The sequence below is a fragment of the Palaemon carinicauda genome, chromosome 1 (genome assembly GCF_036898095.1).
Source record: "Palaemon carinicauda isolate YSFRI2023 chromosome 1, ASM3689809v2, whole genome shotgun sequence".
NCBI lineage: Eukaryota > Metazoa > Arthropoda > Malacostraca > Decapoda > Palaemonidae > Palaemon > Palaemon carinicauda.
This window is the reverse complement of record NC_090725.1, coordinates 10,298,421-10,318,530: the sequence shown is the minus strand read 5'-3', so window position 1 is coordinate 10,318,530 and position 20,110 is coordinate 10,298,421. Positions and strand designations below refer to the sequence as shown.

Genomic DNA, 20,110 nt, shown 5'->3' with positions numbered 1-20,110 from the left:
AAGGGACTTCAGTGGTCATACCCCATTCTGGGCCTGAAGTCACATGGTGGGCTTAGGTGTTTGAAGCTTCTCACGGGCATAGGCAACTCTCAGTTGGAAGAAATTGCTCAAAGCTCAGCAATAGTCTTTACCCACTGAGAGGCCCATCTCTTGCTGATGACAGGGACAAGGAAGTCCACAACCTGCGTTAAAATAGCTACGATCGGAAAAATATTCCTTATATGACACCAATTGCAAAAAAGGTCTACTTCATTGGAAGACAGCTACAAAGGCCCATCATAGGTCCCCAGACATTTCCTAAGCATTCCCTTGTGAAAATACTTTTGCTTGGAAGAGATGTTGTAAAGCATGAAGTGCAAACAATTTCATGGATTGGAGGTACGGTACCTCAAAGTGCAGCTAACAAAAAATGTTCCAAGGGGTAATCATCTCGGGAGCCCGACCAAATTTGCAGACAGATCAGGATCCAATTTGTCTTGTGGCAATCTGGGAGCCATCAGGATCATCCTGACACCTTACATGATCAACTCTTGGTTGATCTGCTAGAAAATCAGGTTCAAAGGTGGGACAAGTGTAGGAGTACAAGTGATCCCACGGATTTTGGACACCATCTTGACACCCTTCCCATAGTTCTGAAACAGGGAAACAGAACACCAGGAAATTGATGTTTATCCATGTTATGATTCTAGCTGGAAGCTCTACAGCATTATCCACTGCCAACCTGTTTTATCAACTTACAAAGACTACTTGATATATGCTATGACTACAGTGCTGTCTCTCATCACCACTATGAGTGGCCTATCAAACTCTACTGGGAAGCTGTAGTGCATAGAACACTGCACAGATTTCACAGTGATATGCCAGTGCTTTACCTCTGGGATCCACACCCCTCAAGTGCTTGACGCCTCAGGTCTGTGCCCTACTCCATGGATATGTCCGCAATCAGAAGCATCTCAGAAGGTGGGGAATTGAGTGGAACTCCTCTGGCAAGGTTTTCATCATTCAATAAACAAGAAATATTGTCCCAAACCTCTTGCTCCACTGGAACAAGCTGGGAAGGGAGATCGCAAGCTACCAACTTATGAAGCCCTAGACACAATTTTACCAATTACTTGTGGAGACGACACCCACGTGCAATGAGGTTCTCCAAAGAGAAAAATAACCCATAAGACATTACCTCCACAGAGCCAGGAGTTCTTACTTGAATGGGATCAGGAGAACCTCCTCCGTGAGCCTACTGATGCAATTCTCTGGTGAAAAGACTTTCTGCTGCTTTACCCAAACAGCATGCATAAACACTTCATGCACTGCTTGAGCATGAGACTCGACCTTAACTCTTTCACTGTGAAGCAGCGGATCCACCCTCAACAGCTATATACGAGATTTGTCACAACCTGATATACATGCACACCTAATTTATAATAACACACATTTTCATGTCTATTTGTTTTACTACTGATTACAGAATAAATTTTTCATAAGTTTGCTTTATTTTCTATTGTGTTTCACTTTAAACAACCAAAATATCTTTCCATTCATTGTGAAGTGATTATAGAATATTTTTTTCAGAATTTTGTTTTATATAATTTTCTCTAAATAATTGTAAAGCACTATGGTCTCTAATACAGGATCTTTAAAATCTGAATTTAATGCAAGATTGAAAAAAGCAAATCAGACAATGGCTAGGTTAAGTAAAATTTGGAAATCAAATCGCCTGAAATTACATATAAAAATCAGGTTATATATAAGTTTAGTGAGATCTGTGTTACTGCATGGACATTGAGTCGTGGTATGACAATGAAACAATAGCCAATAGGTATTGTACATTTGAGAACAAAGCCCTTAGAAGAATATTGGGAGTTAAATGGCAGGACAGGAATAGAAATGAAATGATAAGAGAGATTTCCCGAGTGCCTTTGGTTGATGAGATCATGGTGAGGGGTAGATGGAGATGGTTTAGTCATGTTCTTCGCACTCCCCAAGAGTTTAGTTCACCAAACTTTCAACTGGGCTCCACAAGAAACTAGAAGAGTTGGAAGACCCAGGCCTACATGGCTGAGGATTATGAAGCGTGAAGTAGGAGATGATGAATGGAGAAGTATTGAATTAAAAGCTCAAGATAGAGATGACTGGCAAAATACAACGGAAGCCTTTTGCATAAATAGGCATAGGAGGAGATGATGAAGATGGTAGTTGAGAAAATAAGGGATAAAAAAAGAAAAAAACAATTCATCGTGTGTCAACAACTTGCATTACTGGTAAAACGTTTTGGTGACGTTGTGGGTGGAAGTCTGAGACGAACAACCAATGATGGTTGAGGAATGCTACATAGTACTTTCTGTGTGACTTGAACACATGACAACATAGAAATACACTAAAACAGACCATGCATAATCATGAATAAGGACTAGAATCGCAAGTATTTTGGTTAATAATGGGGTGAGATGTGAGGATCCCGACATCTCTAAGCTGGGAGTAAAGGGGGTTTGAGTAATTCCTAAGGTAGGGAATATTGCCATTGGCTAGAGAGAGTGGTGTGACTATACATGGTAGCATAAAAAGACTAAATTAGCTCTTACACAATCAGGAATAAAGGCTAGAAGCCCAAAGACTTTGTTGGTTGGATGAAGAAAGAAGGAGGGGCTAATATCAGGGAGGAGAGGAGATTTTTAGGTGAAATATCCTGAGTGTGAACTTATGTGATATATGACCATGTACTGTATTCATTTTTAGGATATATGAGTGATTTTAACTTCCATAAGGTTTACATTTGTAAATGACGTATCCATGACGTTATCGTGTGTACTATCACCAGGCATATTTTGACGTCAAACGACATCATCATAGCAAAGGGGCTAACCAATTCATCATGAAACTCAAATCGTGACAATAGAGAGTATGGTTTGTCTCGATCCTGAAGCAACTACTGCTCGAAAAAGGCCAGGATCAGCCAGTCATTGAGATTCCTCAAAAGACATATCCTGTTAAAAAGGGCCTAAGATGAGGCCAGTAACACTCGTGTGAATTCTTGGGAAGCAGTTGGCAATTCAAAGCACAAGGCTTTCAACTGGTAAGATACTTCCTCAAGGATGAAGCAGAAGTACTTTCTGTTTTGACCCATGAACGGGTAACTGAAAATACGCTTCCTTCAAGACCACTGAAAACAAGCATTCTTACTCTCTGATGGCACACTAGAGTGAACCCTCGTTTATCGCGGTAGATAGGTTCCAGACGCGGGCGCGATAGGTGAAAATCCGCGAAGTAGTGACATCATATTTACCTATTTATTTAACATGTATATTCGGACTTTTAAAACCTTCCCTTGTACGTAGTACTGTTAACAAACCACCCTTTAATGTACAGAACACTTAATGCATGTACTACAGCACCCTAAACTAAAACAGGCACAAATATTAAAGGCGATTTTATATCATGCGTTTCCTAAACACCTAAAAAGCACGATAAAAAATGGCAACCAATGTTTTGTTTACGTTCATCTCTGATCATAATGAAGAAACAAACTCATTTAGTGTACAGTACACATATATGTATAGGTTAGTTTTTGCATCGATTATATTGATTATACAGTACTGTATGTTGATTTTTTTATTACCAATGTTTTAGTTTACATATTTTTCTTAGGACTTCCAAATGAAATCTTTTTCTTTATGACGCCGCCTGAAACGACGGCGTGTACGCTCAGTAAACAACCACGCTCAGAACAAACAAGGCATTTAACGCGCATGATGATAGTGATAAATAATGATACAGTACATACAGTATTTACAGTAAAAGCATTTACAAAATATGTTACCTTACAAATATAAATTATACAGTATTGTACGTAGCAAAGCAGGAAAACAATTTACGAGAGAGAGAGAGAGAGAGAGAGAGAGAGAGAGAGAGAGAGAGAGAGAGAGAGAGAGAGAGAGAGAGAGAGAGAGAGAGAGAGAGAGATTGTTTTACGTATGTAAATGTAAATTTTAAACAAAAAAAATATGATAGGTTACAACATGTAGACTTTTAAAACCTTCCCTTTAACTTAATGCATACAGTACGTACAGTACTAAACTATAAAACAGGCACAAATACAGTTTTAGAATGTACAGTAAGAATATTAAAGTAAAAAATAAAGATTGTTACTGTACTCACCACGAAAGAAGTTGAAGAAAAACTTGAATGGTGATGGCGATGAATTTGCTGCACAGTAGAAATGATGATGATGAAGCTGATGATGTGTTCTACTGTGCAGCCAATGATAGTATTTTACGTCTCTTCAGACGGAGGTGTCTTTTCCTGGGACACCTCTTCAACTTCTTCCTGGGAAACTTCTTCAATTTCTTCCGAAGGCGTACTAGCAGGAGGAACTGGCTCTTTTTTGCGAGGCTGGAAGAACATTGTGATCGGAAGTTGTTGCCGCTGCTTCTTTTTTCGATCCAAGAGCATTTTGTAGGGAGTCATGTCTTCATCGATCTTGTTGCAGAATTGCATCGAGCGAACCATATCCTCGTCCCACTCTTGCAACATTTCTTTCAACTCCTTCGCATGGTTGCAGGCCTTGGCAAGCCGTTCTAATGTTAAGCCCGTTTCTTCGACATTTTCTTGGGTCTCTTCCTGGGTTTCATTCTCTTCTTCGCTTGCCGATTTCGTCAGGTCTTCGAGGTCTGCGTCAGTTAGGGGCTGGGAATGGCAGTCCAACAACTCGTCGACGTCTTCAGTCGTCATGTCGCCAAACCCGTCACCTCCAATTATGGCAGTCAACTGCACAGATTTGCGTATTGCTGAGTGTTGGATTTCCGACGGAGTAAATCCCTTGTCGTCGTAAACAATATCGGGCCACAACTTCTTCCAGCTCGCATTCACGGTTGCAGGTTTCATCTCTTGAAGTGCCTTCTGAATATTCTGCAGGCACGTGGCTATGGTGTACTGCCGCCAGTACGCCTTCAAGTTAAAATCTTCATCCTCGTCATCTTGGGCAGCATCCACACACGCAACGAGGTCCGCCAAGGTGTTCTTCGTGTAGAGGGCCTTGAACGCCCTGATAACCCCCTGGTCCATCGGTTGAATTAATGACGTGGTGTTGGGTGGCAGGAACTCAACCTGAATGCCCTCATGCTACAGGTCAGTTGCGTGTCCACCAGCGTTATCCATAAGGAGAAGGATCTTGAATGGCAAGCCCTTCTCTAAGAGATATTTGCTGACTTGCGGGATAAAACACTGATGGAACCAGTTGGAGGTCAGCATCTTCGTAATCCATGCTTTTTGATTATGCATCCAGTACACGGGAAGGAGATTCTTATTTTTATTTTTCAAAGCGCGAGGATTTTTCGACTTATAAATAAGCCCCGGCTTTAACAAAAATCCAGCAGCATTGCCACACATCACGAGGGTAACGCGATCCTTGAATGCTTTAAAGCCAGAGGCTTTGGCTTCCTCTTTGAACAGGAAAGTTCGCGACGGCATTCTCTTCCAAAACAAGCCAGTCTCATCCATATTAAAGACTTGTTCCGGCTTGTATCCACCTTCGGCGATAATATTCTTGAACGTCTGGTTCACGTAAGTTTCAGCAGCGGCAGTGTCAGCGGAAGCAGACTCCCCATGCAGGGAAACGCTTTTCAGGGCGAAGCGTTTCTGAAACTTCGCGAACCATCCTTTGCTTGCGGAAAAACGTTTCTGAGGCTGGGAATCAGTGGATGTCCCTGGTTGAGGATCATCTGCATCATCATCATCTTCAGCATGGTTGCCGTCGTCGTCTTTAGGTTCCTTTGCAGCAAAATTCTCATATAAGCTCAAAGCCTTTGTTTGGATGGTGTTCGTATCCAACGCTATGTTCTTCTTCCGGCAGTCGGCAATCCACACAGCTAAAGCACCTTCCATGCGTACGATCGTTTTATTACGCGTTGTAACGACTCGCTTCGCTGATCTGCTAAAGGTGATTGCAGCCGTCTTTCTAATGTTCGCCTCGTCCTTCTTGATATAGCGAACAGTAGATTCGTTGATGCCGCGTAACTTCTACCATCTTTTAACATGTCGAGAAGCGTAACCTTCTCAGCTATCGTCATCATCCTTCGGTGGGGTTTAGGCTCACTACCAGCCTTAAGAGAAGCAGAATGCTTGGGAGCCATTACAGTAGGATTTACAGTAACAAAAAGTTCAACTTAAAAAAGTCGCACACAGCACAGATTCACACACTTAAGAACGTCTACTCAGCGATACGCGGTAACAGAGAGTGGACGATCCAGCCTCGCGAGAACTTTGATGCTGCGGGTAGGAGATGCGGGCAAAACACCAATCACAGGCTAGATAACAAAACTTGAGTTCTGATTCGTCATCTATCAGCGCTTGAACCAATCACAACCCGTCTTACAGTACTATGATGCGTTGGTTACCTACTCATAGAAGATGCCCCGCGCATACCGAACGTGCGTAGATTAAGTAAATACCGTAATAATAATAAATAATGATAATAATACTGTACAGTAATAATAATAATAATAATGATAATAATAATAACAATAATAATTTTATTAACAACAACAACAATAATAATAATAATAACAATAATAATAATACAGCTTTACGTACGCTATTTTACGTCTCTCTCTCTCTCTCTCTCTCTCTCTCTCTCTCTCTCTCTCTCTCTCTCTCTCTCTCTCTCTCTACGCTTATTCGAAATGTGATTTTTGCAACAAAGAATATTATTGGATGCAGTACTACGTACGTATACATACAAAAGATTCATGGAAAAGAAGCACATCCATTACAGTACACACCATTCTAATATGGTATGACTGCATCTGATTTGCATTTCATGTTCGATTTAATTTTACTACATACTGTATACAGTACTGAATTATCGTATGATCACATTCTCTTTTCGTGTTTTATTTCTTTCTGTGCTGAATTATATATCATATGTAATGCAATGAACAATCAGTAAGAACAGATATTACTAATTACAGTATTAATGGAATTACAGGTAACAAAATATCGTATTTGGTTGTCTTCAGATTTCGCGGTATTTTCGAATTTTCCGGAAAATCCGCGATATGTATATATATATGGGTTATGGGAAAACCCCACGAAGTGGTGAATCCGCGATTGTCGAACCGCGAAGTAGCGAGGGTTCACTGTATATGGTAATTGCAGCCTCCATGCTGAACGACTTTAAAAAACCAACTTGTTCAGTGGGGAAAGGTCAATGACTAATCGACTTCACCACAAGGAAAAGTTGACTATAGAAACCAGGAGAACTGTCCCAATTGACTTCAGGCCCATTCTTCTAGAACTGGAGAGTTCCTAAATGTTAACATTACCTCTTGTCCAAATTGCTTGGAGAATAGGAAAGGAACCGTATCCCTTCCCTTCAGGACCCATTTGGGCAATGGACTTTCTGACTAGTGTTCCAACAAGGTCCCTGCACCATATGGAACCAACTTTCTGTATTTCACCAACATCTCCAGCAGTAGCAAAGTGGACGATTGCACCAGACCACTGGCAGATACAGGAAGCAGCCTGAGGGCTGACCATAGAAGGATTCCATGGCAGCAGTCAAGAGCCAAGAAGATGAGAAGATTGCATGGTTAATCTCTAGTCTCTCAATTAGCAAAAGTCATCAATGCCGAAATTGCAGGATTAATGGGAAGAGGAGATAAGTATGCAATATTGGGTAATTTGGCACATAGAATCTCCTCTTTGGAGAGCACGGGAGGCAAGATCTTGCTTAACCAGCTAGACTGCAGTGAATTCTCATGCCCTGAGATCTAATAATTAATTTTGTCCAAGACCAACCAAGCAAGTTCCAATCATGGCAACTTTAGTAAGGGCTTTAATACTTGAGGGGCACAGAAACACTGACTAATAACCATCAAACCTACTTTCAAATGAGCCATGGCAGCCCCTCCAAGGTCACTGCACTCATTAATGAGTGCAAGAGCATTGACAACCAGCATTCAGTCTCAGGATTCTCTGATTCTACCTCAGCTGGACCAGAGTCAGGCACCGTTGGGGTATTGTAAACAGGCCCCCAGGAGACAAGTTTCTTAGTATCTTTTTTTTCTTTTTTTTAAAGCATACCCAATCTGGACTGAGAATGGGACTGGGAATGTACTCTAAAGAAGATGAGAGGGGCCTGATCAATGATCAACCTGCCTATTCTAAAGCAAGGCTGCCTTTGGCCCTTATGCCCACAGTGACTGACAAAGTACAGAATACTGGAGCTTCTGAAGAGCATGGAAGTCCACAAACAGTACTGCATATGCTCGGTTCAGTACAAGACCGAGTACAGGTAGCAGGCGCCTGAGTACCAGTACCATGTATTGAGACACCTTATCAGTCTAGGCCTGTTCTCGGTACTGTATCATCTCTCTCATGCATAAATGAGACGAAATTGGTCAGAATTTCACGTGACTCCTGCAGATTGGTGTTCTTGGACTTCTTTGATGATATCTTCTTTGAAGCAGCATTGTCTAAAGTATCTAACAAAGACAAGACAAAGGACAGGGAAGAACTGGAAGAGGACGAGAAGCACACACGCTTCTTGCCAGCCTTCTTCGAGGCCGAGGTCTTGGAAATCAATGAGGGCACTTTCACAGAGACCGCAGGATACTCTTCAAAAGTTGCCACACCCTTCAGCACCTCTACAGGAGAAGCAGGAGTTGGGAAGACAATTCAGGCTTATCCTTAAAAGTCCTGGCGGTGGCAAAAAACTTTTTCCCGCCGATGGAGAATCAGCGATGCCCAAAGAGGAAAAACTTTTTTAGGTTTGGGTTACTGTCGTCGTTGTACAGCTACTCATAACAAGGGAATGACTGCAAATAGTCATGTATCCTGCAAAAGGCAGAAAAATAATGATACAGTATTAATGGCAGGTTTGCATATAAACCTGTCAAACATTGACAACTTTCCCTTAAGACTACTGCATATCCTTGTACTTTATCCAAGTTTACCCAAACATAACAGTCTGTATGCATGCTAATCTATTTATCTAGAAAGAGAAAGCAAAAAGATAAAAACAGTCAAAACTTGAGAGGCTGCAAGAGTATGTGAGTAATGCTTACCGCTGAAGTAAAAAGTGAGTGTCTAGCTGAATGACAGGGGCTAATGCTGTAGAAATAATCATGTTAATTTAGGGAAGATACACATTGTTAGAAACTTCTTTTATTATATAATTCTGTTAATTCAGTACTGTAAATATATTAGCTCAACCTTCATTTTTCTAATGCTTAGTAATCTTTTTTCAGACTGGCATGATGCCCTAATCTCCGTAGGGCTCGTCGCTTTTCATAAATGTCAAGAATGTTCCGTAGCCAAGAAGATATTCCATAGATTTTTTAGATCATTAGAACTTTAACCTTGGATGTACTGTATAGAACCTGTATCTTCAGATGTGATAGGTAGTGTGTTAAAGGTAAGAACATGTTATGGTTTCGAAATCAGGAGAAACCAAAGACTGCGAACAGGTGACTGTAGTAATCTCTGTGTTTCTCAGAAAAAAAAAACAATTAATTCCTGTGGACAAGGAGCACTCTAGAGACTTCTAAGTGTTCAAATGTGGAAGAAAAAGACGATGGTGAGAGTACCAACTGAGAATTATGCCATAATCCAAGCAACTTTGACTTTGTGCTCTGATGTGAAACTAGAAATTCAGACATATTCCTTATATTTACAATTACGCAAGCTTCTTCTTGCCTGTTATCTCTTGCTAGACCACAAAGATTTATTACATTCATTACCATAGCAATTCCTGTTTCTTATTCATATTCAAACTATAAACGGCATAAATTTTTAGGTAAATGTGTTTCATATATATCTGGTGGTTACTTATGACTTTATATTGATATAGGAATGCCAAATGTGTAGGAAACTTATATTTTTTTCAAATCATAGGAAGATATTTTTTTTTTTTTCAAATCATAGCAAGATATTTTTTTCTTATCTTTTTTTATTTTGGAATAAATATTGTTTTTCTTTACAACAGTGTTTTGATTGCAGATCTCCTTAAACATAAGGTGACATGCTCCCTAGCCTATCATTGTCTATTTCTTTTTATTAGTAAAGTAATCTGATTTTACCTGAAATTCGAGCTATACAGGTATAGTCATTTTTTAAGAAATTATCCACAGCATTTTTATGTAGTGAGGCTAGAGCATGGTCGTTATTCTGACAATAGGCGGTCTGTGTGCTACGTCCAGCCACAGTCAGAAAGCCTTACCAGAATTGTAACAGATTGCTTGAACCTCTTATTTTGTAATAGGGTTCCCTTTGCCCAGAATTGAAAATTTGTGGTGCCTAGCCTCCATTTCATTTGTATCTATTTTCCCTGATGAATTCGTCTGTGGCATTGCATATAGTTGTATGGTGGTCGATTGAGGTCGGTATCCCGATAGAAAGCCCACAAGTTTTGCCGGTAGAAGCCAGCAAAACCACTACACCGCCACCTTTTGGTAATCATAACTGCCTCATTAAATTCTTAACTGCTATTCCAGCTTCACTGAGGTCAACTCCTTTTAAAGGATGAGGGTTTGTATTCTTGTAAGAACAAATCTACCCAAGTACCTGATCACAAAACTTTTTAAGTAATTTGTATTTTTCCTAACTATACAAAACTAAGTCCTTTAATAAGCATATGACTTCAGCGAAGGCGAAATGGCCGTTTAATTTTTGACAAGGTACTTATAGTTGCTGACAGGTATAGGATAGGCCCTGCCCACTCACCAGGAACTGCAACCCTGCCTTTGACCTTAACCTAAGACCTGCAAGGTGGTTAAAGCAGACATGTAACTCACAGGAAAAATATAAATTATGGTACTTTTAAAAGCTTATTTGTTCCTACACAAATACAAACCTTCGTCCTTTAATAGGAGACTTATCCTTAGGAAGGCAGAAATCCCTATAACCAGACTGGCTAACCCAGGAAATATCAAAGCACTTTGGTCCTGTGATGGAGCAAAAGTGATCACTCTTATTAAAGTCTAACTGCCTAAGCATGATGTTGCAGGTGCTAGGCTAGGTTCCTAACTGGGAACTGGTATGCAGTAATGTAAGAACTTATATTCCAGAGAATATAGTCTTAATGTATGGTCACTTATAAGAAATATGTTTGCATACATTCCATCCACCCTCCTCCTTGTCTGGAAGGATGACAAAGATATTTCAATACAAAACTTGTCTGTAAAGTAAAGTTACTCGGTCATGAGAGTTGCATGCATCTAGCGTCCAGTCCAGCACATAACGGAATGACTGCTGCACCACAATAGAGTGGAAGAGGGAAGAGGAGAAAGGGCAGACATTTTTACCTGTTATTCTAGACTTACATCACATCTGCTAACTTAGAATACATGCTTCTTGTCCTGTGAGGGAGTTATGATTACAATACATGTTGAGTAGCTACTGCAGGACCAAGGATAAGGTTATTAAGGGACCTATGGGTAAACTCCCATAGGTAGTGGGAAGCAAAGGTTGTCTGTTGTTTTAGAATCCTGCCTTCAGGACTTCCACCATTGAAAAGTTCTTCCTGAAGGTTAGGGCAGATCCGATATTCCTGACTTTGTGATCTTGAACCGGGGTGGTCCTTCCATCCTCTCGGATCAGCATATCTGATCGTGCAAAAAACAGATGAAACGGAGTTCTTGGATATCTTTTTCTTTATCTTTTTGGTGCTGGGAAAGTCTCTCTGGGGCTCTAAATGGACCCTCGAATGCTCTAGGTAACATTGTTGTGTCTACAGAAGATAGAGGAGAGAGTCATCCTGATCGTGGTTGATGCTTCTTGTAAAGAAGAAGACAAGGACTTGAGTCTGGGAAAGTGGATGGCCAGATTCTGGATCTAGGGCACAAACTCCAGATCAAAGGAAAGAAAGATCTTCCTCCGTATGAGAATAACTTGCAATACATAAAATATCATCCAGAACGCCCATTAGCAAAGCTGAGGTTAAGGCTAGAGCAGTCTTAAGAATTAGATCCCTATCTGACACTTATCTCCGGACTCATGCAAGGCCCAATTGATAGACCTGAGCCCTCGAGTGACATCACACTGGAACTTGAGTTCTTGGAAGGGAAAGATTGTTCAAAGTTCCTCCTTCATCTAGACAATTCTAGAGTATTCCTCCAAAGTGGAAAGGTCTGATCTCTTCAATCTGAGACCTGGCTAAAAGCCGAGTGAAAGCCCTCTACATCGAAGATAAGCGGATCTTTCCTCAACAAAGTTAGATGAGAAGAGCCCCAATCCATTGTAGTAAAGCTCCAACCGGAGAAATATCCCTTCTACGATGTCAATCACAGAAGGTGCGCAGTTCTCCCTGTACTATACCTCAAAGAAGAGTATCAGCATATCTGGATGCCACCCACAGTATGGCACTTGGGAACCACCAGGGTTATCCTGAAGACTGACCTCATCAACAGTCTGTTGAGTACAGTAATCAGTATATCAGGCAAAAGGGTAGAAAAGCTCATGTGTCCAGAATGTACCAAGGATGTTGGTAGGTGTCCTGAAAACTGTCAACATTCCTTGAACTGGAGAACAGTATACAGTACTGAAAGATGCTCTGGAACTGGAGAACGGCATACTGAAAAATGTTCTGTAACTAGGAGCAGTACACTCTTAGTTCTAAAAGAACCAGGAAGTAAACGGGTCCTTTGATAGTAATATCATCGTCACGTACGCTGCAGATTGATCGGAGACACAACTCCGCCTAATGTGGTAGTTTGACGATCTGTTGGATGGGGGTTTGAGACCTGCTCCAGCTCGATAGTTTCTTCTAAGGTCTGGAACATCACCGTCCTTGTGAGGTAGGGATGGGGGGTTTAAATGAGCCTTTATGTTTACATGCCAAGTCATCAGCAGCCATTTCCTAGCACTCCCTGGTCCTATCGTATGGAGAGTGGGCTTGGTGCTAATCATATGTATATATGATCATTCTCTAAGGAATTGACACTGTTCCTTGCCTCTGCCATTTATGAATAACCTTTAAACCTTTAATTTATCATCCTTCAATGAGAAGTTCTTCTTCTGGAGATAAGTAACAGCTTTCACAAGTGATGCTGAGGCCACTGGATTTGGTATGTGACCGAGAGTTGTGCATGCCGACATTTTTTACCGCTATGGGATCATTTTGAGCAAGCATAAGACTAAGCACAGACAGCTTCTCTATCCTTCCTGTAGAGAGAGAGAGAGAGAAATCTGTCGAGAGAGAGAAATCTGCCCACTGTGCATTGCTTGGTCCAAGCAGCAGCGTGTTCTGACACTTCTTCCGGTTAGATAGTTTTCAGCACAAACCACTCCTGGTATGGGAGGGTACAAGATGCAGAAAAATAGCGTGCCAATAGTTCTCTCGGTGGGGAGGGTTTTTGGTATGCATCCCTTCCTTCTGTCTATTGAAAGAGAAACAGTGATTGTCCAGTAAAGGGGCAAGAAGGGTAGCTCCCCTCCCCTTCACACTCGATGGCAGCAGAACTCTTCCTCCGATGGAGCACCAGCAATGTCTGAGCAAAATCAACTCTTTTAGGTTTATGCTGTTGTTATAGTTTGTAAGGCCACACTCACGTGGGATAGAACAGAAATAGACAATGGGAAACAAAGAATACTTTCTCACATTTACAGTTACTGTATTAGGAATCATTGCATATCCTTGGTTTCTTTCATTAATACCCCTTGAACACGACAATATGCCACCATATTTATTCAATCTAAAAGAAAATCAAAGAATTAAAATTGCTAGATTACGAGGGCGCAGAGAAGTATGTGTTTATTGAACTATGGCTGAAGTCAATATGAAGGTTGCTCTACCTTGTGAGTGGTTGGGGCCTACCCTCCAACCACATAGTAGCTATTTCTACCTTGTTAAAAGTTAGAAGGCTAAGCCAGCTTCACTGAAGTCATACTCCTATTAAAGAACAATGGTTTCAACTTCCAACTTTAATCAAAATGCAATATTTCACCTCCATCATTATGTAACTGCAAATTGCAATAAACTTTGAGATTAATCACCTAAAACTGACAATTCTGCACTCAATAATTGGAAAACATACCTGGGATCGTTGCATGTAATGTAAGCCACCAAAAGAAGCACAACTTCTACAATAAGGGCAACAGCAGAGGTCCATCGGAAAACTGAGAGGTAGCTTCTGTGATGAAATGCTTCATAAAGTATACTCTTTTCCCCTGTACCCTTATCCCTAAAATAATAGAAAATAACAATAGTGCGATCATGATATACAGTAGATTACAAAAAATTACATGCTTAAAACACACTAAAACAATAAAATAAATCGCTTTGTAAAAATCAGTACAGTATTAAGAAAAGTGGTGTACAGTTATCAACAAAACAGTGAACAATTTTTAGAGTTCATGTGCAATGTGGTTTACAAAAACTTTCATATAAAAGGTTAGAACAGGGAATCCAGTATGAAAAATACAAAAGAAATATTGTCTCCCTTGTTTTAGGGCTAGTGTATCAACGGGCAAAGCACAGACTCAATGTTTATAAGAGAGCCTCGAGTTCAGGCACTACTAAACTCGACACAGCAACTACAATGCTTAAATCGTCCAGCTATTCATCACTATAGCTGGAGACTATTCTACCTGGGCATCAACCTACGCCCAGCAGTCATCTTCATTCCTGTCGTTAAAACATCAACATGGTCCCAGTTTTCATCTTCGGGGAAAAGAGCAATTTTCAAATACAGTACTGTACGCTTAAATTAAGTAAAAGGAACATGTTATGATTAGGTATCCACTATCTTTAATAATAGTGTTAACATATTAGGGTTATATTTATGGTTAATTTCACCATCAATAGTTTATTTTGCTTGTTTTTGCTTTCGATTTATATGGCATGATTAATCTTTACTCCATGCATTTCTTGACAATATGGAGCTGTTTAGTTTGTTTTATTTGACCTTTTCCATTGTTAAAATTTTATATCCCTTTTGAAATATTTTCATAATAAATTAAATTTTTGAACATACAGTACTTACCCGGTAGTTATATATATAGCTATACGTCCCTGATGTCCGGCAGAAATTTCAAAACTCGTGGCAATCACACAATGGGTAGCCAGGTGTACCACCTGCGCACCCCTAGCGAGGTACCTGGAACCATTCCATGATTCCTCAGATCTTCCATGCCCCTAGTCTCTAAAGGGGAAGAGGGTGGGAATTAAATTATATATAACTACCGGGTAAGTATGTTCAAGAATTTATTTTATTATGAAAATATAATTTTTAAACATCTGACTTAGCCGGTAGTTATATATATACAGTATACCTGATTGACACCTTTGGTGGAGGATCAGAGACAGCCAACATTGTTGGAATTTTACTTAAAAGTTAATAAACAAGCTTAAGGGTTCATATCTGATAAGGAAGCTGACTTCAATGAATTCTTTCATTATGTCCGCTTTTCTTATGATATCCAGCGATCCACCCAGGGGGCTGAAGACCTCTAGGAGCTGTCAAACCGGTCTAAAAACCTCTATGTGACAGGACCTCCTCCAATACCCTTGTTACGGGACGCTCTCAAGGAACAAATTGACCACTTGACTAAAGTCAATGATTGTGGAAGACTGTCGCAATCTCCACGAACAACCATGAAAATAGAAAAGTTCAAGAGAAGAAAAGGGTATTAGGATTATGGGAATGTAGTGGTGGATCCTTCCCCCACTACTGCACTCGTTGCAACGAATGGTCCCAGAGTGAAGCAGTCCTAATAAAGAGTCTGGACACGTTTTAAATAATGTGAAGCGAACACAGATTTACTCCTCCAAAAGGTTGTGTCCATAATGCTCTGCAATGATCTATTCTGCCTGAAGGCCACCGAAGTTACTACAGTTCTAACTTCATGCGCCTGATTTTAAAACCCTTGCGGTCTGCCTTACTGTAATGTGCATGAGTTTCTCTTATTAAGAGCCTGATGAAGAATAAAAATGCATTCTTCGACCTCTGTAACGAGGGCTTCTAGACCGAGCAGCAAAGAGCTTCTGCCTTGCCTCGCAACTTTTCCGTTCAGTCCAGGAAGAACTTCAGGGCTCTTACTTGACACAGGACCCTTCTCCAACTCCTCGCGAACCCCATCTGAAAGCTTCGGAAACTCAAAAGCCATGGGCCAAGGTTGAGAAGAGCATTCATTCTTGGCGAGAAAGCCTAACTGCAATGAGCCGATAGCTTTGTATCTCGAGAAAAGCAACGTTTTCACTAAAAGCATGAATCCCACTCTAATGAACTTCAGGACTATATCCAGATTCCAAGCTGGTGAATCCTGGAACTATTACTTTGATGTTTCAAACGATTTGAGAAGTTCCTGTAGGTCTTTAACATTAGAAAGGTCCAAGTGTTGGCCTGAATACAGTTGCTAACATACTCTTGTATCCCTTGATGGTACAGGATGAAAAATTTACGTTTCCTTCGAAGATATAACAGGAAGTCAACATTCTGAATTATAGAGGTACTGGATGAGGAAACAGAGTTGACTCTGCAGCACTCTCTAAATACTTTCCACTTGGATTGGTAAACCTAGAAGGTAGACATCCTTCTTGCTCTTGCAATAGCCCTAGCTGCCTCCTTCGAATAACCTCTAGCTCTTGTGAGTTTTCCGATAATCTGAAGACAGTTAGATGAAGAGCTTGGAGATTGTTGATGGTAACTTTCCCAGTGGGGTTGTTTGAGTAGAACTACTCTTAATGAAAGCTTCTTGGAGTGTTTACCATCCATTCCAGAACCTCTGTGAACCACTCTCTTGAGGGCCAAAAGTGGGCCACTAGAGTCAATTTGGTCCCTTCGTGTGACCCAAACTATTTGCATCGCTTTGTAATGAATTTTGAACGGTGGAAAGCCTACACGTCCATTTCACAAGCTGTTTGACGCTCGACGTCGCATTTTGCTTGATGCTCGACGTCGCATTTTGCTTGATGCTCGACGTCACGTCTTGCAAGACGCTCGACGTCACGTCCTGCAGGATGCTCGATGTCACGTCCTGCTGGACGTTTGATGTCACGTTTAAGCTGGACGCTCGACGTCACGTCCTGCTGGACGCTCGACGTCACGTCCTGCTGGACACTTGACGTCACGTCCTGCTGGACGCTCAACATCACGTCCTGCTGGACGCTCGACGTCACGTCCTGCTGGATGCTCGACGTCACGTTAGCTGGACGCTCGACGTCACATCCTGCTGGATGCTCGACGTCACGTTAGCTGGACGCTCGACATCACATCTGGCTGCTTGACTCCTTTTGGTTAAAGCGGCTGAAACACCCCATTTATTGATGGAGTTGTAAAGACGTTCGTCGTCAAGAACCTCTCGACTAGAAGCCTTACGACGCTTGGCGTCCAGGTGTGAAGCTTCCTGACGCTTAGGGTCCAGGCCTGCTATTCTCTTGGTGTCCGCAGGCTGATAAACTTGCATGAGCGAAGAGAGTTTCAGTTGTATATCTTGCAGCATATTAAAATTAGGGTCCACTTGTTGTGGTACAGGAGATGTCACGTCTCCACAAGCTCGCTTTCTACGCCGTTTAAAGAGCGCGCAGAGCATCCAGAGGACGATAACCAGACTGATGGTGGAGGAGGAGCATGAACCGAGGTCATGCCAGGCTCAGACAACTGTCCTGCAACTGGGTGAGTTGGACATTTCTTGACAGTTGCCGACGTTTTTAAAGGACACTTGGCAGGAGAGCTTTCTTTAGTAGAATGAAAACATTCAGGACTGCTCCAAAGCCTACAACCAGTAGCTTGCGGTGTCATGATAGAACGCTGATTGACCGTGTCCATCTTCCTCTTCAGAGGTCTGGAAGCTTGACACCAGCCTCGTCTGGGCGCTGCGTCATCCGAAGATGACAAAAACACTTTAACCTCACCTTCCCTATGAGAAGGCGAGCGTCTTGGGAGGCGTCAATAGGTATGCTCGAGGTGACAACTGCTCAAGAGCTAAAGCATCTCGTTTCCTTTTGTCGTTCGACATTCCTTCTCCCTGGGGTTGGGGAGCTTGGAAGAGGTCTATGGTCGACATTCCTTCTCCCAGGGGTTGGGGAGCTTGGAAAAGGTCTATAGTTAGAACATTCAACATTCCTTCTCCCAGGAGTTGGGGAGCTTGTAAGCTTGGAAGAGGTCTATGGTTAGAAGAACAACAGGTCCTGGCAGACGCACCATCTATTAAGGGGTGGTGCTTAGGCCGAAACAAAGAGCCCAAAACTGGACAACTTCCTCCTATACATGAACCTTCATGTATTGCTTGAAGTTCAGATGGATGAGGATGTGGAAGAAAGCATCCTGGAGGTCTAAAGAGACCATCCAGTCATCCTTCCTTACTGCTGCTAGGACTGACTTCGATGTCTCCATGGAGAACTTTGTCTTCTGAACGAAGGCGTTGAGAGCACTAAAATCCAGGACTGGTCAATAATCTCCTTCTCCAAGAAGAGAGACATTTGATGTTGCATAGCCTGTCTCTTTGGCTCCTCTCTGTATCTGGCACAGAGGTCTATCGCAGTTACTATTAAAGGAGGTTTCACTAGCAAAAAGAATTCGCATCCCTCAAACTCTTACAGCATCATTAGTAGTGCTGGACACTCAATGTCCTACTGGACGCTCGACGTCCTGCTGGAAGCTCGATGACGTCACGCTTGCCGTCCAATGCTCTGACGCTCGGTGTTACGTGTCATGACTTCCAGCTACTCGACGCTTGGCGAGATGTAGTCCATTCCTTAACACTAGCTTATTTGTCTAGAAGGAAGTTAAATACGTAAGACTTTTACCTCGCATTCCCTATGGCGAGGGCGAGCGTCCTGGGAAGCGACAACAGGAACGCTCAAGGGGACGTCTGCTCGAGCGCTAACGTCTCTCGTTTCCTTTCGCCGATCGACATTCCTTCTCCCAGGGGTTGGGGAGCTTGGAAGAGGTCTAAGGCTAGGATAACGACAGGTTCAAGCAGACGCACCCTCCACTGACTGATTAAATTCACTGCACTAATTTAACACTGAAAATTGGACTTTTTATATTCTTTCACACAAGACCATAAATAGACCTGCCCACTGCGAGAGATATTACTCATCCGCCAAGGGCTTGAATGTGGATTCAATAGGTTATTTGATTAATATTAGAAATCCCAATATCGAAAAAAAAAATAAATAATGATACAAAGTAATTTGTAAGACTGTATCAATTGTCTGAGAACTACATAGCGTAACTTTAACTGTACGCTAGTTTTATTCAAACTCTGAAAATAGATCAATGATTATCTAAATAAAGTATACTAATAGGACAAATATATTCTTAAAAATAATATATTCCTTTTATATTATAAGATCTTAAAAAACTTTTGGTTTGTGGGTAGAATTTTTACTTTTCATAAATAACGATACAAAGTAATTTGTGAGACTGTATCGATTGACTGAGAACAACGTAGCGTAACTTTAACTGTACGCTAGTTTTATTTAAACTCTGAAAATAGATCGATGATTATCTAAATATAGTATACTAATAGGACAAATATAGTCTTAAAAATAATATATTCCTTTTATATTATAAAAACTTAAATACCGGGTACTTTTGATTTGTAAGTAGAATTTTACTTTCCAATCTCTGCATAGAAAAAGAAATGAATATGGAAGTCATACTACGTAGTAACTACATAGTTTACGTCATATAATTGTGACATCATAGTGTTGGCAGAGTGTTTACCTACCGCCATCATGTTTTTAAGAGTAGGTTCGTTATTTTTTACAGTAGGCAGAAAAAACTCCTAAACCTATCCCTTTCAAGTTATGAACATATCGATCATAATCCAACCAGAAATGAAACTAAACTAGCGAGAGCCAACATTAAATTGTACATCACCAAGATGACTGCAATTACTGTATACAGGTTACAGCGAGTGAAAAATCCAACGATGTTGCCGGCGTGAGCGGCAGGGAAGATCTGGGGAATCATGGAATGGTTCCAGGTACCTCGCTAGGGGCGCGCAGGTGGTACACCTGGCTACCCAATCTGCGATTGCCGCGAGTTTTGAAATTTCTGCCGGACGTCAGGGATGTATAGCTATATATATAACTACCGACTAAGTCAGATGTTTAAAACTGGATAATACAGTACTTTTATTATTCCTTGTTATGATAGTCTTATCTTGC

At 41.2% G+C, this 20,110-nt stretch overlaps 1 protein-coding gene across 6 annotated transcripts in view; it reads right to left on the bottom strand.

Moving 5' to 3' along the window:
* The window catches only part of l(2)k05819 (transmembrane protein 94-like protein l(2)k05819), a 420,286-nt gene that overhangs the window by 378,072 nt on the left and 22,104 nt on the right, over positions 1-20,110 (bottom strand). For all 6 annotated transcript variants that reach the window (XM_068379965.1, XM_068379935.1, XM_068379940.1 and 3 more), the window contains exon 3: positions 14,028-14,174. In XM_068379965.1, coding sequence (XP_068236066.1) covers positions 14,028-14,174 — 147 coding nt within the window. The remainder of the gene's footprint in view (positions 1-14,027; positions 14,175-20,110) is intronic.